This window comes from Protomyctophum bolini (genome assembly GCF_963924005.1).
Source record: "Protomyctophum bolini genome assembly, chromosome: 17".
NCBI lineage: Eukaryota > Metazoa > Chordata > Actinopteri > Myctophiformes > Myctophidae > Protomyctophum > Protomyctophum bolini.
Window position 1 is genome coordinate 30,230,240 of NC_137878.1, and position 27,876 is coordinate 30,258,115.

The 27,876-nt window shown below is 41.5% G+C and overlaps 3 protein-coding genes across 7 annotated transcripts in view; 2 read left to right on the top strand and 1 right to left on the bottom strand.

The window, feature by feature from the left end:
• The window catches only part of ext1c (exostoses (multiple) 1c), a 109,894-nt gene extending 100,343 nt beyond the window's left edge, over nucleotides 1-9,551 (bottom strand). Inside the window, exon 1 of one of the 3 annotated variants that reach the window (XM_080787028.1) lies at nucleotides 9,388-9,551. The gene's annotated coding sequence lies outside the window, so the exon portion shown is untranslated. Of the gene's footprint in view, nucleotides 1-8,241; nucleotides 9,342-9,387 lie in introns of those variants that run through there. The other 2 variants (XM_080787029.1, XM_080787027.1) reach the window with 2 other exon arrangements.
• LOC308331551 (putative thiopurine S-methyltransferase) lies at nucleotides 3,263-16,759 on the top strand. Of its 3 annotated transcripts, none has more exons than XM_080787031.1 (9): nucleotides 3,263-3,379; nucleotides 11,751-11,922; nucleotides 12,738-12,830; nucleotides 13,510-13,642; nucleotides 15,019-15,071; nucleotides 15,174-15,248; nucleotides 15,396-15,481; nucleotides 15,659-15,703; nucleotides 16,368-16,759. In XM_080787031.1, the coding sequence occupies exons 1-9, from the start codon at nucleotides 3,361-3,363 to the stop codon at nucleotides 16,502-16,504; spliced, it is 813 nt and encodes a 270-aa protein (XP_080643157.1). In that variant the 5' UTR covers nucleotides 3,263-3,360; the 3' UTR covers nucleotides 16,505-16,759. The 3 variants fall into 3 exon arrangements, with proteins under 3 accessions (XP_080643157.1, XP_080643158.1, XP_080643156.1); XM_080787032.1 differs by lacking the exon at nucleotides 3,263-3,379 and adding an exon at nucleotides 9,830-9,952; XM_080787030.1 differs by lacking the exon at nucleotides 3,263-3,379 and adding an exon at nucleotides 10,518-10,607.
• An 806-nt stretch (nucleotides 16,760-17,565) lies between these two features.
• ppp1r36 (protein phosphatase 1 regulatory subunit 36) lies at nucleotides 17,566-27,622 on the top strand (the record flags this gene model as incomplete). The annotated part of the gene is made up of 9 exons (XM_080787199.1): nucleotides 17,566-17,658; nucleotides 17,819-17,946; nucleotides 18,623-18,692; nucleotides 18,907-19,005; nucleotides 19,163-19,276; nucleotides 20,151-20,193; nucleotides 21,702-21,928; nucleotides 23,730-23,963; nucleotides 27,355-27,622. Exons 3-9 carry the CDS (start codon nucleotides 18,679-18,681, stop codon nucleotides 27,620-27,622), a joined length of 999 nt encoding a protein of 332 aa, XP_080643325.1. The 5' UTR covers nucleotides 17,566-17,658; nucleotides 17,819-17,946; nucleotides 18,623-18,678.
• Nucleotides 27,623-27,876: the final 254 nt, after the last annotated feature.

Sequence of the window (27,876 nt, forward strand, 5' to 3'; positions counted from 1 at the left end):
GAGGAAATTATTTCCGCGTCCAACTTGGCGAGCTATTTCATACTGTCACACCTATTAACAAAACCCTCTCGACGTCCTTCCCTCTATTTAGACTGTCTCCGCTGCGGCTAATAGGAAAACATTTGGAGGAATTAGGTGAACATTCTGCAAAAATAGTAGATCTGCAACAGTGCAAGCACCACAACATAACATGTTGTGATCAGTAGTTTGGTTATTTGCAGCTATGAGATTAGGTGTAGAGGGAAGAAAGGAGGGAGCTTAGGATGGAGCCCTGGGGGACGCCGGTCAACGAAGTACATAAGGTTTTAGAGACAAAGGTTAACATATAAAGGTTACTGATACCATTAACTTAAGCCCTGTGCTTTGTCATACATACAAAAATACCTGATGTACAAGCTACGTAGGTCACAACTCATCTTGATGCAAATGCTTTGTGAGCATTGTGAGACCGAACAAATAATTACAAAGAAGAAAAACAACAAAAAAAAGTTTGTCGTCATGATTTGTCACGATCCCAGTTGGCTTTGTTTGAGGCTTAGTACAGATCTTTAAATAAATACTTTTTGAAATGTCTATGGGAAAAAAGCATGGGGAATCATTTCCAGGGCCTGTCGTCGTCATGAAAGGGTGCGGGTCTGCGACGCTCTATAGAACTGCTATTTTCACTTTATTTTATTTTATTCCAGGTTGTGTTAACCATAAAGAGTCATTTCCTTATGCAGAAACATATCTCTCTCCGGAATTGTTGTCATGACAATTCAAGCCAGCAGCACGCCTGCCACATAACACCAAACCGTACCCACCAGGCGACATCATCCACCATGCCACCCTATGGCCATCGGCACCGTGAAGAAGCATTAATGATGAATGTTTACCACTGAAACTCTAGGGCATGTCTGAACGTGACTGGGGCCTATAGCAACTTCCACGGACCTGCAAATTAACTGACACGCTCTCCCTCGCTCTCTCGCGCTCTCCCTCTCTCTCCTTCTCTCTCCCTGTGTGTGTGACTGTGTGTAAGTCATGGATCAATGATGGATCATTATTGCTGTGTGACTATAGTGCTTGAAAAGGCCATAGGGCCTGTTGAATGGACAAGCCTTAAGAGTGAAGCACAGGGTTCAAGGAAAGGTGAGAAGAGGGCAAGAGGGTACTTCTTTCTGTCCTTATTTTTCTCTTTCCTTCCGTCACTTTCTATCCTTAATTCCCAAAATGAAATGAAATGAAATCTCCTCTCCTCCCTCCCTTCGTTCCTTCCTCTCAAACTCTCCTGCACTAGTAGCCAGAGCGAAGGATTTACACAATAGAATCCTCAGCTCTAATCTAAGTTCCACTAAGGATTTTACTGTCTACTTGAAAGCACCCTCTTTTCACATCCACTTTCCTCTTTCTGTTATTCTTGTCTTGTCTCATCCCTCAGCATGGAACGACAGAAGACAAGCACGTCAAATAATTAATCACAGACAGGACAGGTATAAACCGAAAGCAGACCAACAACTCTTTGATGTTGTGTTCCTCCTCTAGATAGAAATATGGCACAACTTCTGGGAAGTTTCAATTATGGAGTACAACTGAGCCCACGGGCGAAATTATGTAAATACTACAAAGACTTGTGGGAGTCACAGTGAGAAATGTGTGTACTGTATTAATATCAGCAAACGTCAAGTAGTAGCTTGAAAACTAAGAAACAGGATTAGAATAAACAGGCTTTGCTGTACTGTGTTCCACACCCTCCCAGGCAGTGGTGCAAAGCAACGAAGTACATGATACTTAAGTACTAGCTGTAATTAAGTACAAATTTGAGGTATTTGTACTTTACTCAAGTATTTCCAATTCCCGTTACCTTTACTTCTACTCCACTACATCTCAGAGGACAATATTGTACTTTTACGCCATCTATTTGAAAACGTTAGTTACTAGATTTGGATTATTATTACAAAACATACAAAACGAAAACAAAAAAAGGTACAGTAGGCATATTTCTTGCAACGGACTGAGCGGAGTTACGGCAACGTTGACATATGATCCAGTGGCCAAAGTGATGTCTATGTATTGTATGTATATTATGTCAGATGGCATAGACAAGTGCACAGGGGGTTGGGGAGTGGGGTGGGCTGCTAGGGGTTGGGTGTCTTACTCAGGGATACTTCAACACCATAAATCAAACCGGGGTCCGGCGACCTTCCGATTTCCAGATGGCCTATCCACTCATCTATACAGGCACCCACTTTGAACGCAGTGAAAACAGTCCTCTCCATAGTTTTCTCTCGTTCTTTCACAGAACGACGTGCACACACACACACACACACACACACACACACACACACACACACACACACACACACACACACACACACACACACACACACACACACACACACACACACACACACACTTACACACACACACACACACACACACACACACACACACACACACAATCCTGAAGGAGGACACATAAGGGGAGAAAGTGGGACCTTATGCACTAGCTTCCTGTTGAATGTCTATTCTGAATTGGAGTTCTTGATATTGACTGTAATCGGATTTGGAGTTAATGGGGGGGAAATGCAGTTGGGAAGATGGATGGATGAAGATATATTGGCTGGAAGAAGGGTGAGGGGCGCCGCGTGGGGGTGGAGAACGGGATGGATGGAGGAACTGAGGAGGATAACAATACAGCATGGTTGGCAGCTGAACCGCAGTTCATTCCTCATCTTCCTCTTCCTCTCCAGCAGGGGACTTGCCCTCTACCGTTCCTGCCTGATGTTCTGTCCCCCTCTTTACTCATCCGGGGAAATGAAATTGAAATTTCGCCTCTCACTTACCCTCTCTCCTTCTCCCTCTCCCTCTCTCCCTCTCACTTACTCGATCAACATTATTTATGGCAATTCAAAACAATAAAGCAGTGATGAGAGTGACACACAAAGAAGCCAAGAAAAATGTTCCATTTGGATATATTTGTACACTGTTGGACATACAAATGGATAAATGAACACTGAGAATTTTACTGTGTATAATTTCACCTATTTTGTACACTTATATAAGGCATCGGCTCCTGAGTGCAACTGACTTTGTAAACTCTCCCAAATTAAATAAGTAGCCATTACCGTCTCCCTGCTCTCTCTCCCATGGGTAGAGGAGTCATTTCGAAGCGAGGCGAGAGAGAGAGAGAGACGAGAAGAGGCAGCCGCATCGCCATTACGTCTGAAATCGTTTGGAGAGACTACGTACAGTAGCCTCGTAAACTGACACTGGATGGGCTGACTGTCTGAGCAGATGAAATCCCTGTCCCTTCCCGGCTGAATTGGTATGCCAGCTGAAGGAGTGTCAACTGAATGATAGAGGCACGGAGCCGCGCTGATGGGCGGGCGGCCGGGAGGTAATTCATTCCAGCACATTCAACCCCGGCAGCAGGAGTGTTTAGTGAGTTTCAATATACACAGGTGTGTGGTTGTACGTGCACACACATTTGTAAATGTGTGTATGTGTGTATGTGTGACTGTGCGTGCGTGCTGTGGTGAAAAGTAACTAAGTACATTCACTCAAGTACTGTAAGCTACTTATAAGTACAATGCTGAGATACTTTTACTTTCAGTATTTTCAGCTCTTGAGTATTTCCAGTTCTGGAAACTTTATAATACCTAATACCGCTACATCTCAGAAGGGGGAGTTTGTGTGTGTGTGTGTGTGTGTGTGTGGGGGGGGGGGGGATAGTTACTTGCAGATTTATATTAGTAATTCAAAACATTTATTGATAAATGCTATATTATGATTGATGTATTATAAATGACGGTACTCAGCAGAATTCAAATGAGCCCCACCTTTACCAGCTGCAACATTAAAATAAGCAATAATGCATTACTTACTAAAGTTATTGTGAAATTGAATATTCTGCATAATGAATACTTTTACTTTTAGTGCTGTAATTATATTTAGATGCTAATACTTCTGTACATTTGCTCAATGCTTTAAATACAGGACTCTGTTACAGTACTTTCTCTACATCCGTCAGTGGTTCTCAAAGTGGGGTATGTGGACACCCAGTGGTCCTTGTAGGGGGTTCCAGGGGGTCCCCGGTAAAATGAGATTATATAGCATCAAAATCACTTTAACCCTGTTTTCTACACTGGACATTTAAGAAGGAATAGCCAAGCTCACTGTGCACGGTATCTACCATTTCTAAAACATTTGGGGAAAATCTTGAAAATAGAGAAGAAACACTAAAATATTCTCCTATGGTGTGTCTCTGGCACAAAATCTTGTCAAATGGGGGTCTGTGACCAAATACATAATGGTGGACATTGACATGAACGGGTCTGAGGACCACTGTTCTACATTGTTGTATTGATACATTTACTGAAGTAAGAATCTGGGTACTTCTTCAGAAACTCTGTTACTGTGCAGCATAGTACGCGTGCACACGTACATGCTTCTATAATTATACACATAATCTGGTATGCGTTTTTGTCTCTGGCCTAAAGCTGGCTATATACATATTAGCTCAGTGAAATGAAGTGCTCCGAGAGAAAACTCAAATCTTGTGGTGAGGTGAGAGGCTCACTTGGACTAAAATTAAACCCTGGACTCTTTCATTATAGGACTGAAAGACGTGACCAGGGCCCAAACGACGGCCGCATTGTGTTTATGTGTGTGTGTGTGTGTGTGTGTGTGCGCGCGGTTGCTGTGTGCCGTACACACACACACGTGTTTGTGAGCGTGCGTGCGCGTGTGTGTGAGGCAGAGTGAGGGAGAGCGCTAGGGCCAGGACGCCAGGGACAGTCTCTGTGTATTTTTGCATTCATTGAGAACACTGGTTCTCAAAGTGTGGTCTGGGGAATCCTGGGGATCCTTGAGGGGGCTCCAGGGGGTCCTTTAGGTGTCTTTAATTCAGAGTGTACAAATGGAACCAAATGGACCCATAAAGGTCCATATAAATGAGCTAAACTAACAGAGGATTTTGCAATGTACTGTAGATTGCATGCAAGTCTTTATATAAGTGACTTGTACTGTATGCATTGGATCGTATATGGCTCTATGCACTGTATGTGTAGGCGTGTGCACTTGCAAGAACACACGACAACCGTACCCTGCGCAAATTCCAACGCTGCAATCACACACAATGACACACAGCAGTGCAGTGCTTCTAGCCGAGTCCACAGCCGCCCTCAGCCTCTGACCGAATGACTGACTGGCTGAGGTTGCGGTGAAGGTTTGTCTGTTTGTCTGCAGTCATATCACTCTAGTCTACACTGCGATCTAAAAGGAGGGGGGGGGGGCACACTGCTGTGGTCAAAACAGGAGCCACTTAAGCACCTCCTGGCAGACCTTTATGAAAGGCTTACGGCCTGGGTGCATTGCGTGTGTGGCTATGATTTGTTCTATTTTCTGCTGTCAACCACCACATGCCCTGCATGGTTGAGGCCTTGTATTGCTTCATTTATACTTGGTTGCACAAGGTGTCCCAGGTCGAAAATAGCAGATCTACAAGATCACACCTCGTCACATTGCAACACATTGTGCGGCTATTTTGAGCACACGACAATGGCACACAACTTAGCATAAAATAGGAAAAAGGCAGGCAGGCACCGAGCATGCACACAGTTACATGTGCACAAAAACACAAGTACGCACACTCACGTCCACACATAAACAGCTAGCATGCCTTTGTTAAGTACACACACATACAGACAAATAAGCACAGACAACATACAACATACAACATCACGAAAACAAAACAAGAAACAGAGATAAACACACTTTTATCCACGCTGAACAATGTTTTTTGGGGGGGGTTTTCACTAAAGATATTCTCCATCTATAGCAAGAGCTACTACGGATTTTTCCCCATTAGTTTGACCACCTCAGAACGATAATGTACATTACTTCATTAAGCACTGGTATTTTTACAAGACCAGCGTTTTTATAATGTTGATAGCAGTGCATTCTTCTCAACCTTAATAAAACCCTTGGTTGCCTTGTGTGGGTAGAGGGGGCTTTGACACAGTTAATAAGATGTTTACCTCAAGCTGAATGCCCCGCAATGCAACCAGCTTCCCCACAGTGCTCCTATTTCCAAACCTAGCATAATTACAAGCGGGGTTGATTAATTATGTCTCAGCAATATGCTGCTCTCCAACGCCATGAGGGCTAATTAACAGGATGAACAAGATGGGTAGGAACAATTATTAGAGGGACTATCTGGCTGGCTCACTGATTTTGGAAGTGCTGTTTTCAGTCACAGCAGCATGCTGACAGAAAAGTATAGTTAAGAGGGTATATTTTATTGCTATAGCACACAAGACACACACCGGGGGGGATGCAGCATTAAAGAGTGGAAAAATCCTGCCTACGATGTAGTATATATATATATGCAGCGAGTGCATGCCTGCGTGTTTGGCTGGTAGCACAGGGTGACAGCATATATACAGCAGGAGCAGCATGATGTAGCTGAATGCATCTGCCTCATTAGCCAGCGCTTCTCCGTGCAGTGTCTCTTATCTGGCTATCTGCACTCTGGTGCTTCGAGTGGGAGACATTCCTCTTCTGCTGATCACAGATCAGATTGACCTAGGAACACTCTAACCTTGACAACATGGACAAGATCTATGATCCGACCCCGAGATAAGGAGCGCGGGGTCGCATCATCCAAATTCCAAATGGGGTTCAATTTAGGTGTCCTGGAGGTGTGCAATTAAATCAATGGTGTTGTTTGCACTATTGGCTATTGTATGTTGTATCATAATAACGTTCTTAATTAATTTAACATTTTCTTAGATTTATTTGTAAAGATGTGATTTCTTTGTAGCCCTTTAACCATTTTACAAAATATTTGCTGATAATAGCCTTGTCTTGGTCTGTTTTCTTAATGATCTATAATATATACTGCATGAGTGTGTTAAAAGGTTTCAACACTTAGCAAAGTGACCTGAGATGTATAATAGCTTTTAGGGGTTGGACACTCAGATAGTCTCAATCCTTTTAGTGGAAGCTTAGCCGGCCCTAGATCATGGACATTCTTATATGAACACTGCCTGTTTTGAGGGATGCCTCAAAAACTGCAGCCACAAATCATTATTTTTCACAAAATATGAAAATGCATAATTATATGCAACGGCAAGAAATGATGCAATGAGTTCCCAATACTCATTAACAAACACTGTATTTGGGCTTTTTAGTCACCAGGGTGTATATTACAGACACAATAACCCAATTAAGATGGAAAGCTCTTGCCTAAAAAAAAAGACACACACACACACACGCACACGCGCGCACACACACACACACACACACACACACACACACACACACACACACACACACACGACAGGAGATATACTACTGATTTCGTAAACCAGATTAGCTCTCTTTGTATGAGTTTTTGTTTTTCTTCATTCACTCCCCCTGATTACTTTCATATTTTATCCAAAATGACACCATTTAATGCAGTCGCTCAAATCACAATCTACGCTCATCAAAAGGCTAAATAAATGAATAAATAGGGAGTAATTAATTTCCATAATGGTCCGAGTCTTGTTTGTTTTGTAAGGATGAATTTATACAGGAGGTGCTTTTCATGGGCAGTAAACTGTTGCGGTAAGTGTTAATGCAAGAGATAATAGGACAATTCCAAACAGATGCAACCATTTGTTGTGTTTGATTTAATTCTGGCCCTGAACAATCTGTAAGCCTATTGTCAACGGGGCCCAAGTCGTAATTACTTATTTGGAACAATTTGTTTCCCTTGTACTGTAGGGGATGTGACTCATGTGATATCAGACTGGGATACAGGATGACAACTCAATGTTGGATGTTGGTAGGCTATAGTCTGCTGTTCACCTACCTTGCACTGTCAGTAGGCTATCATGTTGCCTGTGTAGTGTGTGTCATTGTGTGTACAATGAAACTCAGTAATTTATGTATCATTATTGTCAAATGACTTGACACCTGAACTAGGTTTAGTGATGGACGGGAAGTTAATGTGCAATATTGAGTCTATACCGCCAAAAATATCTCAGTCTGTGTGAAGCCTATTCCCAAAAGCCATGCTGTTCAGACCTGTTAACTGGTTTTATGGGCTACAACATCATAAAGCATTACAATAGTGAATGTCAAATGGTATATGATGGATTGACAACTGCCATATCTGACACGGTTATGTGACACCCATGTAAAATCGTTAACAGTCCACTTCTATATAACCTCTGAGTGACGTGTCAAAAAAAGTATAGGCTTATAGCCTACCTGTCACAGAGTGATATGTAGATCCTTCAGAAGTGGTCACAGCCGGTTCATCTACTTCTGAAGTAGCCTATAGCAGCCTGGGCATGCACAGCACACAGCACAGTCCTCACTCAGAGCAGAGCGGGTCGCTCTGGTTTTGCGCACTGAACTGTTGAGTGTCCTGTTTGTTTCTCACACAGCAAAATCACGGGGAGTTAGGCTTAGGGCTCTCTCGACTGTCAGTCAATAACCGGTTGCAGTGACTGGGGGCCGTGGCGTGGCATCCACATTTTTCTTCACGGGCGGCCCTCCTTTCGATTTACGAGCCCTCTATAATATGATTAAGTTACAAGTCTGACACGCGCAAACAACATGCGCACACAGCCCGGGCGCGTCCATAAAAAAATCATCTCACAGTCACGGCTGGCGGAGAGTGAATGCCTCCTCCGCCCACTCTGTCTTCACAAGGTACAAGCTCTCACTCTCTGCGCTCTCACAGGGACGCGTTATTATACACCTCTCAACACCACCGCACTTCTACCTGTATCTTTAATAACCATATTCTAGGACCAGACAGAGTATATCTTCGCCCCGCCTTTACAGACAAGCGTTTTTAGATTTAGTAGTCTACCCCCGCCTCTACATCTGAGCGTCGTGAGAGAGTGACTGACAACAAGGTGCGCTGCTGCTGCTGCTGCTGCCTGAGCGCTGGCTATACGAGAACAATACACTGACAGCTGTTTACAGATCAGTGCGAACAGGCTTTACGGAAGCATGATACAACAAGGATTAATCCCTATAAATCCCTAAATGTCAAATCACAGACCTTGTGCTGTTGCCATGCAGGTCTACCGGTAGCCTAATGATGACCTAAGTATGAACATAATTAATTTTGCCCGAATGAAAAAAATGAATATGCAGTTTAGTGACCTATCCACAAAGCTACTGGGCTCGTCACGTGTGCAGTGCACTGATATGATAACACGAGCCTCCCCCCCAAAAAGATCTCCAATAAAAATAGTCGAGCTATCTTTGGAAATATCCACTGGACAATTAGATTTAGATTGCATTTAAAATAGGCGGCGCCCACTACGAAACAACGTTATCCTCCATAAACAGGCAGTACACCACACGAGAGCACACGGCGGCGCGATGGAGTCTTCTTACCGACTCGTCCTCAGAGGGACCGGCTGGTAAACCATGCTGCGTCCCTCTCTGGCAATTTCCTTTTCACTCCACGTCCTGGCATTTGCGATTCAGTTCACCGGGCATGCACGCGTCTCTTGTTGGCATGATATGATGATTGTGCGTGGTGTTAAATTGTCCATTTTCGATCTCCACCACAACATTTCCCACACACGACCCGCCCCCCGGTGTCTGTGATTGGCTGTCTGGCGGCTCCTGGGCGATGTCGTCGCGCCCTAAAGAAAACGCGCACATCTGGCCAGGCCAGCGGTCCCGCACAACTGTCTGGAACATTTTGGAAACACCGAATTACGCACAGAATCGCACTGTCCTTTTAAGTGTGTAACAGGTTAATGGCACTTAATGCCTTGGCAGCCAGGATAAACTAGGCCGTGTAGGGTGAATTAAACAAATATAAACTATGACGTCCGTTGTCCGTTACCATAAAAAGGAGTATATTTGTATACATTGAGTCGGAGGGCTATATCTTCAAAAGCCTATAGCCTGCCCTGAATTGCATCAATTGATTGATGTTTCATCAAATAATGTATGTATTGTCTTCCAATGGCAATTTTCATATGGGCCTATTTATTACATTCGTTGTAGTATGTTTTTAGGGTACAATACTACATGCATGGTACAAAACGATAACATGATGATCAATCAAATGGAGCTGTGTCCTTGCAGTCATTTCGGCCATTAATTATACTATTGCGCCACTCTGTGTTCGACAGTAAGTACTGCAGCTCACCATAGTGTTGCCTAGCATTATCTTTAGAGTGATCCGCTGCAATTTGCCTGGCAAATTTTTGGCAATGACAATAACGCGAATATAAAACAAAGTGGGGGCTGGCTGCCAGTGGCTGGGCATTGGGCAAGTAAGAGCATTGAGCAACACAAAGTATAGAGGCTTTGGATTTCAGCGAATACTGTTACAAAATGACAATCCCTTTATTGTTTAAATTATTTTGTATTGCTATTTTTTTTCTTTGTTTAAATTATATACGGTATTGGTATATATATATATATATTTTTTTACAGAAACTATAAATCTTTTTCGTTCATTGTGGGGGTTGAGCGAAAATCGGGACGTCACGTGTGTATTCTTCTAACTCCTCCCATACCAGAAGTAAGCTTCAATAATGCACGTGCATCAGATACATACATGAACACAAAAACAACATCTCTGTACGGCGGCACAGGTATCGTATATGCTGCATGTTTCTAACAAAAACAAAACAAAACATTTGATTTACCCATATTCTGATATTTTAAACGCCAGCCAGACACAGGAAAGAAAAGCGTTATGTCATTGGGAAACTGCAGATATCCTTGTTGTGTTGTGACCCTTATGTAAACAATCAATGTATTCAATTAACTTATTGACATCTGTCAATGTCAATAATTCAAAAGGTGTGAGATAATTAAATAAATAAATGAAAATCTGTCAATCACGCGGCATTCTCTACTAACTGCCTGTCAATCATTATCTCGGGCTAAGGCCCAAGGGGTATATGTATGATAATGATTCATAGTTGAATTGAAGGATTACACATTTCAAGACAGGCCGCCGAGCTTGTTTTGGAACCCTCAAAGCATAGTCTAATAACGTAATAAGTATGATGCCCACTCCAGTTAGATAATGATCAGAGAAAGATCTGTGAAAGTGTGATTGTTTTTATGTTGAACCTCAGTCAGCCACAAGATACTAATAGCATGATAGAAATGCAGTAAGCCCAGCTGTATATCGGCTCCAGGAATGTGTTTACACAGAAGATAATAGCTATGATTGCATTGTATTGTATTTGTATTCACCTTTAATCCCAGTTTTGTCTATATCTGGGCTAGAGGTTATCCTGCAAGGATAATCCCTGAGGCATGTTTTCTAGGTACACCATTACATTGCCCCTGTTTCTATGAAATTCATTTCACACCTGGGAAACACAAACGTGGTGGGAATATAAATGATAATGATCATAACCTTGGCAGTAGTACAGTATGTGCATGTTTTTGACACATACCTACCTACATTCTCTGCAGTCATTTTACATGAGTCATGATGGATGGATGATGTATTTTTAATACATGTCACAAGTCACAACACATGCAGCAGGCATGTTTGTGTGTGTGTGTGTGTGTGTGTGTGTGTGTGTGTGTGTGTGTGTGTGTGTGTGTGTGTGTGTGTGTGTGTGTGTGTGTGTGTGTGTGTGTGTGTGTGTGTGTGTGTGCGCGCGTGCGCCGTGCGTGTGTGCGTGCTACCAACCTCGGGTCCCTAGTTTAGCAGTAAACCATTGCCTCTTTGTTCACATCTCTCCCCGTTCTGGTCTTTTAACATCCTCTTGCAGGTGGTGGTGTCATTGCCATCTTCTTGCAGGTTCTGGCGTCATTGTCCTGTAGGTGGGGGTGCCAGGCAGACAGCATGTTGACGGCACAGGCAGATCGGGTCATGGCCATGGACGAATGGCACCAACGCTGGCAAGAGGACAAATTTGGTTGGCATCAGCCCCATGTGCACAAGTAAAACACCTTGCTTTTATTTACCACATCAGGGAGATGGGACCAAATTCAACTTATTTTGTTATGATCATGCAGCCCCTGCTTCACATCCCTGCCAGGAAGGATTTAAATTAATGTTATAAAACAAATAATTTCGTAGTTGATAATGAGGGGCACTGGGCAGAGCGATGTTCGAAGACTCTGTAAAACACTCTATAAACAGTGTTTACATGTGTCAGTATTACTGTACTGTATTACTGTGTGTTTTGTCGTGAAGTTTGATTTACAAAAACTGATAACATTTTAAGCAAGAAGTGAGCTGCTAGTTTAACAGCTAGTTTGACATTATTGACTTCAGTGTATAAACATTGTTGAAAATCACACACTACTAATTCTCGCTACGAAATTATTATTAAAACAGGATAATTGGGATATGTAATGTATGGCAATAAGTCACGCAATGTTGGTTTACAATACTGTACATTGCTTTTAGAACAGCTGTGTTAACAGTTTTATTTACACACATGTCATGCCTAACAACACCCCTTAGCTGTTCTATAATCACTGTAAACCATGGCCTTTTATGGCTTCTTGGCTTGCTTCAATGATATATGGGTTACATAAAATTACATAGCTGAGATGGGAGTTTTTTTAAAGTTTTGAAATATCAATTGGTGATGCCGGAGAAGCCTTTAACATGTCTGAGATCAGCAGGAGTTCTGCATGCACAGAAGAGTGTAAGAAAGTATCCAAAAGGGGTTTACAGTGTGTCGTTCATAATGGCACTTCTCTAGTCTGTAGTCTGTACTGTCTTTATTTCTGTTTGTTTTCAACAGGATGCTGGAAAGCAACATCGACAAAGTTCTTGCCGGCCGGACGGGTGTTCGCTTCTTCTTTCCTCTCTGTGGGAAAGCCATAGATATGAAGTGGTATGGAAATCATAAGTTATCTTCACAGTGTTATCCATAAACCCTGTGTTCTCATTATGGGGGTGTCACAGAATCTCCCCTGTATAAGTTGTCCATCGAGTAGGAGTGCATCTCTCCCTTTTATAGACAGATTCAGAAACGGGTCTCATTGTCGCAGGCAACGTATTTCCTGTAGGCAAGACGACATATTTGCGGTGTAAACAGTCTGCTCTTCTACTACATTGAATGGGAAAGTGACTGATATTAGTCTGCTCAAACGTTATTCTTTCACCTGCTTTTTACTAACACTAACTTTACAAAGATGCCCAGAACATTGGGATGAACCTGTGTAGTTTATGGCTGATCCAACAGTAGTGAAACGGAATGTCATAAAAGACACAGCGGTGGCTGAGACCAGAGCCATAGAGTAAATTGAGACGAAGCAGTGAAAGGTCCTGAAAGATACATAACGTCAGTCTTAACCAATACCCAATCTTTCTGTTGTATGAACACAAGGCTGCTAGTTTATACCTCATACTTTAAATGCTTAGTATGAGGTATAAAGTACACTTCGACACTTACTATACTAGGGAAAGCAGAGTGTCAAACAGTAACAATAATTATATGTACATATGTTAAATGTAACAATACAAATCTTGAATAATCCTAATTCTGTTCCTCCCACTTGTATGAACTCCAGGCTGGCAGACATGGGACATTCCGTAGTTGGGGTCGAAATTAGTGAAAAGGCCATCAGACAGTTCTTTGAGGAAAGCAACTTGACCTACAGTGTGGAGCCTGTCTCTAACATACAGGGAGCAAAGATTTACAAGGTACAGTACTGTAACTGTCTCTTGATTCCAACTATTCGTACATGGAACTTCAGGCTTTCTTGCGTGGAGCATGAACAGAAAATACTTGGATTCTAGTTTTAAAAAAAGGCAACATTCAACAACAACCAGTTAAGGTCTTCAATATTTTACAGTTACATCAGGTATTTGTACCCTGATTGAAGACCTAAAAGGTCAAAACGAATGTTTTTAATGTACTTCAATAACCATGTCAAAATTCAAGTATTGTTTTCCTGCTCCATGCAAGAGTGCCTGAAGTTTGTCCCTTTCAATGTGATGACATTGAACCCTGCCTTTAGTTTGAATCTTAAGCCTGATTTATATTTTGTTGTACAATGTTGACCCGTGCAACAAAACGATGTAAAAGCCCACAATGAGCTTGTAGATCAGCTATTTTCATTGCAGGACATGGTTATACAATAAAGTACAAATTAAGTATTACATGCTAAAGATGTTCAAATCCATGTGACTTGGCTGCATCATCCTGATACTGTAGTTTATTTTCGTTGTATTGATTTTGGTTTAAGAAATAACATACTCAAGGTCATGCTATACCGTGAATTAGCAGGACCTTGAGTATGTTATTACCTTTAAAACCTAAAAATAATAACGTGCAGAAGTTTTGGGTTTGTTTTGATTAATTTATTTTGGCTTTCTTCCAAGAGAAAATTGTTCCCCATTGTAACAACAGTGTAGCAAGCGAATGCAATCGTTGGGAATTAGGCTATTTAGTATTGATGTAAACAAGTTGTCAGGTGCCAGAGCTGTACTCCAATTATATGAACTCATGGAATGTCTCTCGTCCAATCACAACACATCATGACCGCGGTCATGTGTTGGTGACGTTTCAGTCAATCCACTGTATATCACTGAAATCCATAACTATAACTATTTAGTGAATAAAATATTGTTTTTAGTTTTTGACCCATTTCTGTGGATGAGTATGATTATATAAGTGTGTCAAGATACAGCATATTAAAACGAACACAGCTGTGGTGGATCATGAATGTCATGAATGCTCGTCTGTTGAGAAATGTAGATCCTGTGGTGGTCGGATAGGACCTCCACTGGTTAACTGGTATTGCATGAAGGTCAAAGCTCAGTTTATCCCAATTATAGCTCAACAACAGTAGACATTTTGTTGCTCGCACGGAGGACCAAGGTTTGACTCATGGGTCAAAAAAGCTACTCATAAAAGCTACCAATTGCAGCTTCAATATAAGGGTTAGGAGGACAATACTAATGTATAAGATTCTATTTCATCCTTGCCTTGATAAGTCATACAACACAACATGTCAGACCATTGATTAGCATATTTTCCACATGCTGTTCTACATAGTTGTTTTTCCTCCCCACAGAGTTTTGATAGAAACATTTCCTTGTACCAATGTGACCTGTACAATTTCTCCAGGTAAGGTACCCATAATCTTTTTTTTTTAACTGAATGATGCCTTTTCAGTATTCAAGGAAGCGTTTTCGGGCAAATTGTAAAACAATCTATTCCTTTCTATAGTTCTATTGAGGGCCAGTTTGGAGCAATTTGGGACAGGGGCTCTCTAGTGGCCATCAACCCAAAAGACAGAGAAAAGTAAGCTACAACAATTTAGATTAATAAAAGGCTGCCTTGTCATTGAAGATGGAAGTGATTATTTAACCGTTAAACAGAATGTTCACTATTTGAGTCATTATGCCAATAATTTGACATCATTTGACCATTATTCTAATAATGCCACAGATATGGTACACTGATTACTTCCCTGATGGCCAAGGATTGCAGATACCTTCTGGACACTCTGCTGTACAATCCTGAGCTGTACAAAGGTACAGCTTGAAGAACTCTGAACACTTATGTAATATACAGTCTGTTGTAAATGTAGACGCTCACCCATGGTTCTCATGGAGCTTCTGGTATCAGATTATGAATAGACACTTTAGCAATGTCCTCTACTAATAAAAAGGATCTGTGCAATAAGTTCATAAGTTATTGTTGTCTTTCAGGTCCTCCATTTTTTGTGCCAGATGAACAAGTGCACAGTCTGTTTGGTGAGTGTGGTCAAAAACATGATGAGGAAAGTAGTGCACAACTGCACACAACTTCACACTGGTCATGCTGAAAAAGCTATACTGTATTTTTATTGCTTCGTCAACATTTCGATCAGATAGCTGATCTTCATCAGGACATACACAATGGTGTAGTCCACTGTTATACGCTATATATGTAGTATGCTTTGCTGAAGTTTTGTGGGGAAAAAGCGTATACCATCTGCTTTTTATAATTTTTTGTCATTGACCATGTGTGTGCACATTGCAGCCTATTTGTGTGCATGTCGCGCACGGAATAATTTTGGTATACCGTCTGAAAAAACCTAGGCTACAGCACTTCCTATACAGATTTTGTCCTGATTAAGATCTGATTGATCTAAAAGTTGGCAACGCAATAAAAATACAGCAGGGCTTTTTCAGCATAACCAGTATAGTATGCAGACTATTTCCTTTAGCTGTAGAAATGTATTGTATGGCCTACAGTAGCTGTGATAGGCCTATCGTATCACAGTTGGCTATGATATCACAGTATAGGGCAGGCTTTGTGAATAGTTAATACCTAGCTGTGATATAAGATAATTGTACAGTATGTGCTGTTTTAATAATGGATTGATTTGTCAATGGAGAAGGTTGGGACTTTAATTGTGTTATTTGTCTTCTTTAGGTAACAGCTGTGATATTGAACGACTGCAGTCAGTGGATGCTCTGACGGACAGAACGAGAAGCTGGGGACTGGACTCATTATTTGAACATATACATCTCATCACCCTGAAAAACAGTTCAAATGCTGTGGTGTTGTAAAGATTCTCATTTCTAGGATTTAACTGAGGTTTTGATTACTTCCACTACCTCCTCTGCCTGCTTTCTTCAATGGAATAGGAACTTCTGTCATTTCCAAATTTCAGAGGCTACAAAAGAGAGACTTCTACACTAGGTATTCTAGACAGTGTTTAGGTCATATTTGGTCCAATATATTAATTTCCCCTTTTACTGTGGTTTCTCAACTATTAGCCTGTATCTTGTCTGTAGTGTACTGATTTAATAAATTAATTTTAGACCATACTTTAAAGTCACGTGTGTGCACATGGTCTGGTCTCCCTTTTGTGTTTGGTTTTTGGTCATGCAGTATGTTTTCTAGGCCACACGCGTCAGTCGAATATGCTTCCGTGTTGCTCTCGATTGGCCGTTGCCTGGTTACGATAAACAGTGAGAAAGGAAGTATCTTAATAACATTAGTTTGGCTAGGCCTGCTGCTAAACTGCTTAATATGTTGAACCTACGACACAACAATGTCCAAGCATCAGACGGACACAAGGAGGGTGCGTTATGAAGCTCACAACTTTAGAAGACTTAATGAATATGAACATATTTAATAATGACTGAATGAATGATGTATATGGTAAAATATATCAGGTTAACAGGTGAACTTGTACTTACCATCCTTTGATACAGCTGGTCAAGAATGGGACTGGAATGACGAGACGCAAACACTGGAATGTGTCAGGTAGGCCGTGCCGTGTCACGAGCAAGAGACCAATATGAGGTGCAATGATTGGTTCATTAGTCGTGTTTGTTTATTTCCTGTTTTTAAAGTTAAACCTATACATGCGACCTGTGCCGCAGTCATTTTGACAGGTGGACGTCGCGGGTGGACGTCGCGGGTGTGTTTGCTTGCATTAAAGCTAATGATTATGTCGGCGTTGATTGATTCATGCATGCTTAAAAGGAAAATTAAATGAAACACCTGCAGGCTGCAGCAGCAGCTGTGTTTAATTAGGCTTATTCGCCCAAGATTATGTGGGTGTGCCAGGTAGAGTGCTGCATGGCTTGTGGATGTGCATGCTTATTTTTATTTAGGCTATTTATTAATTTATTTTGACCGGCAGTAACACCACAGCGGACGACTTTAGGAGGAGGAGGAGAACCAATTTAATCGACCACCTGCGACCAGACAGGTAGTGTATAGGCTCAGAGGCTCTCTGTACTAGGCTAAACCTAATTTGCCATCCCATTAACCATATTGAACAATAATGTTGAGTTGACTCACAATGTGCACAATATTAATTGCATAAAATAAATAACTCGATTCCCATTTTCACATTCTTTGTCCTATAGGTTCTCTTTGTTGAACGCTAGAAGGCGCCAGAGCACCAGTAATAATCTTAACCATTCTCATCTCATTGCTTACAAGTCGTCAGTTAATCAGAGTCAGAGGGCTCACGTCAGTATTGAGGATGTTAAACGTAAGTAACAATGTTGGCCCTATTTCAAAATATGCACAGACTGTTTGACTCTTTCCATCCATCTCAGAAGCTTGCCACTTCATCTCACATGCCAGGAATGGATAGCCAAGGTCGACAGGAGAAATCACAGAGCCAGTTACTGCCAATGAAGTCAGCCAGAATAAATGTGGCACTAAAGTTTTTGTTTGATTACCATTTCAGTGCCAGATTAACAAGGACTAGGGTTTTGGATGATGCTGAACCATGACAATTGGCACATTTTAAAGCTTGGCATCATTTGTATTGGTCCCAGCTGCTATCTCACTACGTACCGGTAATACAACATTTCTGACCATCTCCAAGCGGGTCAGAGTATGTTGCATGTTGCTGATTAATGACATCCAGTTGAGATTCATTCTCCATCTGTACCTATACTAAAGTGTCAGGTGTGTGTGTGTGTGTGTGTGTGTGTGTGTGTGTGTGTGTGTGTGTGTGTGTGTGTGTGTGTGTGTGTGTGTGTGTGTGTGTGTGTGTGTGTGTGTGTGTGTGTGTGTGTGTGTGTGTGTGTGTGTGTGTGTGTGTGTGTGTGTGTGTGTGTGTGTGTGTGTGCGTGCGTGCGTGCGTGCGTGCGTGCGTGCGTGCGTGCGTGCGTGCGTGCATGCATGCACATGTACTGTAAAACATCCCTGTGTTGTAGAGGTGGCGGTCAACTTGCTGCTGGAGAAATATGCCTTCCCTGTTCCACAGTGCTTCATGGCTGTCTTAAAGTAAGAAACACCATTAATTCGTAACCTACTGTATGGTCAGCGTAGTGATAGTATTTTCACAGTACACTGTGTGCTGTACTCAGTATTAATTTATCCATGTGTGACTGAGAGTGTACAAATGTAACCAAAATACATTTGTACACTTGAGTTAAATGAACAGTGTAGTACATTCTAGTTTCCGTAGTACATTCTAGTTTCCGTTGTCTATGCCCAGGAGTAAAGAGCTCGATGACTTCCTAGCTACTCTTCTCCTCTACCTATTCTGTTTTTTCGAGAAGATGTTGTTGGAGAAGAAATCCAAGCCTCTCATGGCGTAAGTATGTGTTGGCCAGTGGAATTATCTGCCAGACAATGATAAATTGTTTCATTTTTGTTTTTGTATAGCCCCTTGACTTTGTAGCCCCCAACACAAACACCCACCTACCCACCCACCCAGCCATCATCCTCACAAAGTCACAATATCTTTCCAGTGAACAGGGCATTAAAGAGCGCCAGGCAATAGCACGGACCTCAGCCAAGGTGGAGCTGGCCCAAAAGAAGCTGGCCGTGTGTTACGCTGAGCTGATCATGTCACAACGGGGAGAGTGAGTATTAACTTCCAGTGGACAAGGACAGTGGGTCGTTTGTTCATATTTAAGGGACACGAGGGATATGAGAAATCTTTGTTCACCTACCCTACACAAACGTTTTTTTTCCTCTACTGCCGTACAGGACAGAGGCATTGTAAGTACTGCATCATACAGTACTTACTTAGTACATACATACTCAACTCAACCATGTGAACTTGAGATCTCAGGAATCCCCAGGTATTTTCATGACATTTGGCACAAACGTTTGGCACTCAAGGATTAGCTAGGACATTGGTCTTCAAGGTCACTATGACCTGACAAACATGTTTATTAAATTCCTTCAAACTCTTCACTACTGTTCATATACTATACGAGTCTGGACAAACACGTAAAATGCATGGGTTGGTGGAGAGACATCCAACTGCGATGCAATATTTCTAGTTTTGCTATCCGGAAATCTATGTATGAGTTTACGTGAATTATATTTTATTGTCATTCATGTAGGGCCCATTAAAGGCCATTGCTGAAGTTATGCCACACCCTAAAATCTGGTCTTCTGAAAACATTAACCCATTTTGGGCGGGAATAAAATAGCAGATCTACAAGCTCAAAGCGTGCCACCGAGTGGAGCGCTACGAGCTTGCAGGTCTGCTATTTTAGAAAAATCGTAAAAATGTGGCGCAAATCTTTGAACATATTTATATTTCAAAGTGAATGCAGTGTATGCAAACATCTACAAGTACAAATGAAGGGACCCACCTGAGGCGGGTCACACAACTCATTTTGCACATCTAAATCTTGTGCTAGATGATGACCTCATCCATAAAGTGAGGTCAACCAAACACAGTATGTTTAAATCGTACAATACCTCTTTGTAATCTTCTTCCAGGAGTCGTGTGCCATCGACCCACAGAGACCGACAGCTATACGAGGTGGGTCAGGTCAAGTCACATTTATTTATGTAGCACGTTTCGTACAACAGTTCTAGACTCTGCATGCTTTAATACTGTGATGGTGAGGTGTGTTTTAATTATTGCAAATGCAGGAGCCACTTTATTGAAGGCTTTTTACTTTTCTATTTTCTCTTCTACTCTGGCCAATCAGATGCCCTTCCTCTCTTTTTTTTTTACACGGAACTTAAAGTATATTGATTCAAGCCGGAACACAAGCGATTGATCATTAAAATAACATGCTTTTGAGATTTTCAAGTGGGCCCTGAAAAGGATCATAAATCGGAACCACTGCTTTAGAAAAAATATTTGACAATACAAAGATCAACCATGACAGAAAATATTATATAAAGGTACTTACTAATAAGTTATAATTAAACACAAGAACGAATTACAATAAAGCACAATACAATAAAAGGAATAAGATAACAACACACAAGTATAGCTAAAACATGTGAAACAAATATCTTAGCAATATGAGGGTCCAGACTTATAACCGCAAAGCATGAACTGGCTTCCATATTTGTTGTGCTTCCATTATCAAAATGTGTGCTCACTTTTCAATTGTTTATAGTCAATGGAGCTAAATCATAACGTCATAGATACACTGGCCTCATTGTTCTGTTCTGTCCAGAACCTTGGAGTTTATCATTTGGATGTGCGTGCCTTCATAAACCTTTCTATCCCAGCTGACAATGAATATACTATCAATCAATGCCTTCACCCTGTTGTAGACTGTGTAGACATAGACAGTCAATTTGTGTATTTTGAGTGCATGCCATATTAATCCAACGTTACATGGAACGAGTGCTGACTGCTGACCTTGCATTTCAGATATTTATGAAATAAATAATACCCTTTTATGTGGTTAGTTGATCCTAGATACTGCTTAATTAATACTGGCCTCGGTGGTCAGTGGTGCTGCGTGCATGAGTGCTGACCTTCTTAGCAGGCTGGGCTCCAGACGGACTTGACATTGTGCATTAAGGAGGCAAAATTTTGAAACACTTGAAACTAGATTGCATTATATGGCCATAAAAGCATAAATGAGTCACGTCCCCCTCCAGAATGGAGATTGTATGAAGCACTGGACAGAATGGCACTCAGAGCTGCTTTTACCTGGTACTAGTCTTAATTAATTTGTTATTGGTAGTAGTGGCTGACTCAACGCGGGTGCTTTGCTTTGATGGGCTCTCTCCCATGTAGGCTCCCATTATATATAGCCTACTTGGTCTATTTAAAAATAGGCAATCTACTGTAAGCGCACGATAAGTTGTATCATTCACGGCACATTTTCTTCAACATGAATTTTTAGTCTTGCAGGCTAAAGGATGGGAAAACGCTATTGCTTCTGACAGTTGCATAGAGGCAAGCAAAAACAGACATACTGTATATTGACAGATGTGACACATAACTTTATCTTTCACGTCTCTTCTTTTGGGTTGGTATTCACTGAGACGAATGTCACCCATCTCTCTCTCTCTCTCCAGTGTCTGTACAGTTTCTTCTGCTATGTGGCCTGGGTGACTTTTGGCAGGAAGGACCTGAGGGTCATACAAGAGGAAGTCGGGCGTTTACTGCGTTCTGACACCTTTAACCCTGCCCTGAGGAACAAGGCCGATGCAGACCCGGGAGAGGCCACTCTTGTCCTGGACGGTTCAGTGAAGGAAGGACAGGCGGATCTCAAGGCCCAGGGCCCTACTACTGCTGAGCAACGGTGCGTTGGGGTGAGGGAGATGGGGGGGCTGGTTGCAGTCAAGTGTTGCAGTCTTATGTTGTGTGATGTTGGAAGACCGAGGGCCTTGTATTGCGTGTCAACTTACCTTTTATTTTACTGTTTTGAAATACAGTAGTTCAACTATCCGATCTACATCAGGCACGTTGTGAGAATTGGCTTGAAGATTGGCTTTTTGAAATATTCAAAACAGTTTTTCAAAATAGCAAAAAATTTAAAATAAGTTTAGGGATAAGGCGGCGTGCAAGATAGGGCCCGGAATGTGGCCATGTCATTATAGGCAAAACATTTCCAAGAACTCAAGTGGTTAAATGATTTGCAATTACATTTTTGGTTGGTTGCTACAGTATAATATCAGAAAGTAAAATAAACATTTTTATCCTGGTGTAGAATCTGCCATGTATGGCATAAGGGGTCAACATGCATTCCTCAGCTAAAGTTTATCCAAGGCCAAAAACCCCTACAATTTCCTACAAATCCTTCGACTTCCTTGATTTCCTGCGGCGCTCTCACTGTATGTTGCGGCAGTTTAACCAGGGTCATCTCACAGATGTTCGGCTGTCAGCTAGATGACAAATTGTCCAGTAAATAACTTAATAGCTTTGGCAGTAAAGCCGTCTGAATTTTGATGGATTGTCCACTTCGGGGCTTCTGACTGCATGCGATATGATTGACTGGGACAGATTCACAGCTCCGTCCAATAGGATGGAGCGTCTGTCTGACTGACAGGCAGGTTTCATGTTGGCTCACCACATCTGACAGAGGACTGGCTGTTGTGTAAACTGTCAGAATCCCTCTGCTCCTCATCGCTGTCACTCTGAGAAACCAGGCAAATGCAATGAGCTGCATTTCAACTTAGCTCATTCCCAGAGGGTGAACATCAAGTACATCAGAGGTTCTCAATGTGGGGTCTGGGGGACCACCATGGGTCCTTGGGGGGGGTTCCAGGAGGTCCCCAGTTAACCCATTCTGGGCGGGAAACCTTTTGGTGTTTCGACGTCAGGCCAAAATGGGTTAAAAGAGTGATATTTTATCTTCACAATTATTATATGTACAAGTAAATACAACTAGATAACATACAGGAATTGCTATTTTGATCAGTTTGAATGTGATCTCAATACCTGCAGTACATAGACAGTAAATAAGCTAGAGAAGACCAAATGACAGACCTAATTGGATCAAATCATTTCTAACAATAAAACTATGTTTTAAAAAAATGTTCTTAGATTTGGGTCTGAGAGAGATTATGAAATGAGTGTCATGCATTGGTATGGCAATGGCATGTATTCAAAATATTAAACAAACTATCACTTCCAAACTTTTATTAATGTTTTCTATGCAAGAGTGAGCATGTGTGCAGGAAATGGAGCTCCCATGGTAACATTGGTGGGTAATTAGTCAAGGAAGTCTCGTACTGTGGTTCTACTCTCAAGTATGACCAAATGGAATATGTGAAGAATGTCTCATTTGCACAATGCTTACACAGCTGCCATCTGCTTATTACGCCATGATTACACTACTGTCACAGCTGTGGATAGGCCTATATCCTAATATTTAGTTTTGTTTCGAATGAACAGTGATCCATATATACACTCATGTTAAGTTCACTCCACTCCTCCACTAATCTTCCACAATGTGTCTGTTCCGGGCCGTTGGCCCTGTTTCAACTGTCATTATTTAATTTAATTTAATTTTGTTTTATACCGACCTCATTTCAACCCCCCTCCCCATCACCATTACACCACCCGGCGTCCAATCTGACCTTTTTTTGTTTTGAACACAGAAGGTCCCAGAGGCGTCCTGCCCTGTGCCATATGTTGAACCAGCGGTCCCCATTGATGGTGTCTCTGCTGCCCTTGCCCAGAGAACAGTCTCCCCACTTGTTTGTTCGCCTCCACCACGGCAGCAGCAGCTCCCGCAGGAGGCGTCTGCAGAGCGGCACGCTTCTGCAGCAGCCTGGTCTGGTTGACTCCGGGGAGCTGACGCACGAGCTCCACCAACAGCTTGTTAGTCTCAGGTGAGTGATAATTATATGCAGTGGTGGAAAGTACATTGACTGTACTGTAAGTACTGTACTTAAGTACAATTCTGGTAGGTATTTGTACTTTACTCGAGTATTTCCAACTTCAAATGCTTACTTCTGCTCCACTACGTCTCAGATCCAAATATTGTACTTTTATTACACTACATCTAACAATAAATGCACCAAGTCTCTGTACTTCTGTAATCCACGTAACTCCAGAACCATTCGCCCCACTGACTTCAAATTCGACACACGTGTTCCACACCACCGCAGGGGGTGCAGTGCCCGGTGTCGAGTCAGTCGGACCCACGGTTGTCTGAACAGGTCCAGTGCCCAGTGTCCATATATGGAGTTGGCCTGTTCTGAAATCTGCATATAGACTCCATATTTGGGCATGCCTGACAAAGTACTCCATATATGTGCATAAAGGGACACAGACATCTGGGTGGGGCATTCATTTCCAACTTGCATTGTTCCGAGTAGGCCAGTGCCAAACGGGCACCGCTGTACAGGCTCCAACGGGCACCGCTCTAGTTTATTTAAAAACAGTTAAGGTCCTTGCAGACTGGACACATTTTGTGGAAAACCGCTGCTAAAAAAGGACTTTGAAGATTTTAATTGTTACAAAACATACATTAACAGCTTCAGCACCATATGCATTTCTGCCTTTTGAAAATAGCAGATCTACAAGCTCACAATGTATTTATTTTTTATATTATTTTTTATTTGACAGGGACAATGCTCATTAATCAACATGTCAGTTTTCACATTACATCGCATTACACGCTACATCTGTTTGGCACTTTGCAGTCCCCTATGGTAGTTGCCCTTGTTGCTCTGTCACCACTGTCCCTTCGATCTATGAACTGTTTCAGTGGTGGAGGTGCAAGTCCATTTAAGCAAAATGTTTAAAGCTGTCAAAATTAAATAAGTTGTACTTTATGGCAATGATGGTAACGGTTGGGCTTTTGGTCAAGTTTTTTGGTCAAGTCTGTTTGTAAAGTGATTCTATGGGTTTTAAAGTTGTCTGATTTGTCTGTGACCAGGTTTTGAAACAGTATGTTATGTGTGAAAAAAATCAGTTTAGCTGCATCTGTTGTTACATAATGGTCTTATGTGTCTGAAATTAGATACATTGAATTTGATTTTATTGGCTATATTTTTAACATGTTTTTTAAATGTCAAGTTTGAGTCTAGTGTAATTCCAAGGTATTTAAATTCTGATACCTGAATACTATACTACCCTTGATAAGAATGTCAGGGTCTGTGGAATTACGTGGAAAAAAAACATACAGAGAGTTTTTGTTGTGTACAAATGAGTTCCTCAACCAATCAGATACATGGACCATGGCTGCAGTTAATTTATCTGCTGCTAGCTGTTTGCTTTTAGCGTGTACATAAAGAATTGTGTCATCGACATACATTTCACATACGGAAGGCAGATCATTTATGTATAAACTAAACAGAATAGGGCCCAGTATTGATCCCAGAGGAACTCCAATGTTACAGTTAAGATATGTTGACACTTTGGTTCCTGTTTGTTGTTAAATATGAATGCATCCATTTGACTGCTTCAGTAGAAAAGTTAAAGAAGGAGAGCTTTGACAGGAGTACCTGATGGTGTAGGCCTACACTACAGTGTCAAAGGCCTTTTTAAGATCCAGAAATACTGCACCCACTATGTCACCTGCATCTAACTTTGACTTTACACTTTCCAAAAAGTAACAGTTAGCTGTTTCTGTTGAATGATTGGAGCGAAAAACCGAATTGCAGTAGTTGCAAAGGATAGTGGTCAGTTGTTGGGCCACCCATTTCTCAGCCACTTTGGACACAACAGGTAGAATGCTTATTGGTCTATAATTTGCGTTGCATCCCGACACATTATGAGCTTGTATAATTTTATGCATTTGAAAACCTGAAACGGGACATTCTGCATAAGGAGGAATTGAGTACTTTAAGTACATTTTGATATAGCAATACTTTTTGTACTTTTACTCAAGTACATTTTTAATTCTGGAGTATTTCTACAGTATATTGCAGTGTTGATACTTTTACAAGGTAAAAGTTAAGGTAAAATATTTGAGTACTTTTTCCACTAGTGATAATTATGGCACAAGGGAGAGAGAACGTGTAATGGTGATGCTCTTGCTGTTAGCTGTGTGTGTGTGTGTGTGTGTGTATGTGTGTGTGTGTGTGTGTGTGTGTGTGTGTGTGTGTGTGTGTGTGTGTGTGTGTGCAGTAGAATGACAATGCTGTCATTATGGGTGTCTTGTACATTGTCAGTAGTCCTGCATTAGTTGTAGTTAGTACTAGTAGTTGTTCCACGTTGAGTTTGAATTGCTTATTCTTAGCAATAAAAACGTAGACGATTTTTGCAGTTCAAAAAATAATCATTAGAAAACGGAAAAATGTTAAATGATATCAAATAAGGTGTGTACCGTACTTAAAACAAAAAAAAAAGAATTACGGCAATGTACCGAAGTACATTGCCACAAGCGTGGGTGTGTGCGAGCATGTATGTGTTGAATTGAATCATATCCCTAGATAATTCTTAAACATGTACGGTGTCGGTGTGTGTACTGTATGTATTTGATATGCTATTTTGAAGAAAGGTTTTAAGACATTACACAAGATGTTGTGTAAAACCCTGAAGGCTGTTTTTAGTATGATTATAGGCACTTTGGCAATGCTGACGTTACAAGCCACAATGTAACCGCCTGTGCCTGTAATCACAGTGAAAACACCCTCATGGGCATTATTGCTATAAAAATCACAGTTATTTTGTCATATTTTGTCATAGCCAAGCCAAGATGTTTTTCCACCATAACATGCAAACTTAGAAATGATATTCCCGCCATTCCATCTTTTCTTTACCCTTCCAGACAGTGACTGGTCATATTAGTGTTTTCGTTTTCTATAAGTATTATGTTGAGCATTTTGAAACGGGTTGCGATAATAGTGGAAAGAGGTCAGCAGAATGCCCGCTATCCATACAATAATAACAATTGTGTCCCCTTTAAATGTTGAAGTTGGCAAGCACATTTGCCAATCCTAACTGTTACAAGTACTTTCTTTCTGTCTGACACAGACTGGGCGAGCCAAGGGTTCAATCAGCAACCTTCCGATTCCCAGACAGCCTCTAGTCTCTACCCACTCAGCTACGGCTGCCCCCACTCTTTATTTAATCAGTTGAATTGTTGTCCAGTGTGGCCATCCACCAACAAATCCCAAATACTAAGTGGGGCCCTGGGAGAATAATTTAATTATATAGGCCTTGGTGTTTTATTAACTGCTCCTTTCATGATTTCCTTAATTGTCCACTTATTTATTTTAGTAATTTATTTAATTCATTGTTTGTTTTTTGTTGGTTTTTTTCCACAACTAGTTTGGGGATTCTTGGCAAGCCACTGAGCCAGTTCAGCTGCACAACCCTGATGCCCCTGGGAGCAAAGCTAAAAGATGGCGATGAAGAAGGTGAGGAAGATTATGTTTATGATAGCAAAGATAATGATGAAGACCCTGGCATCCGTGACCAAGGCGGCAATCCATCCTTCATGAGAATGGAGCCGTCAGGCAGACACAGCAGCGCTGACCGCATCAACACTGGGATATCTAGAGCTACCACCGAGGCCGTGTCCTCAGACACAGAGTGACTCTGCGTATTTATGTGTGTGTGACTGTGTGTGTGTGTGTGTGCATTTCGGATTGTGTATGTTTGAATATATCCGCAGATGGCAGCTGTATAAGTTGGTGGCGCTCTTGAATGTGATGGATTAATGACTAAATTAAAGTACTTAAAGACCCCTGAATAGAGCACTAGTTAATTGTTTCTTGTATGCAACATTAGTACACACACACACACACACACACACACACACACACACACACACACACACACACATGCATA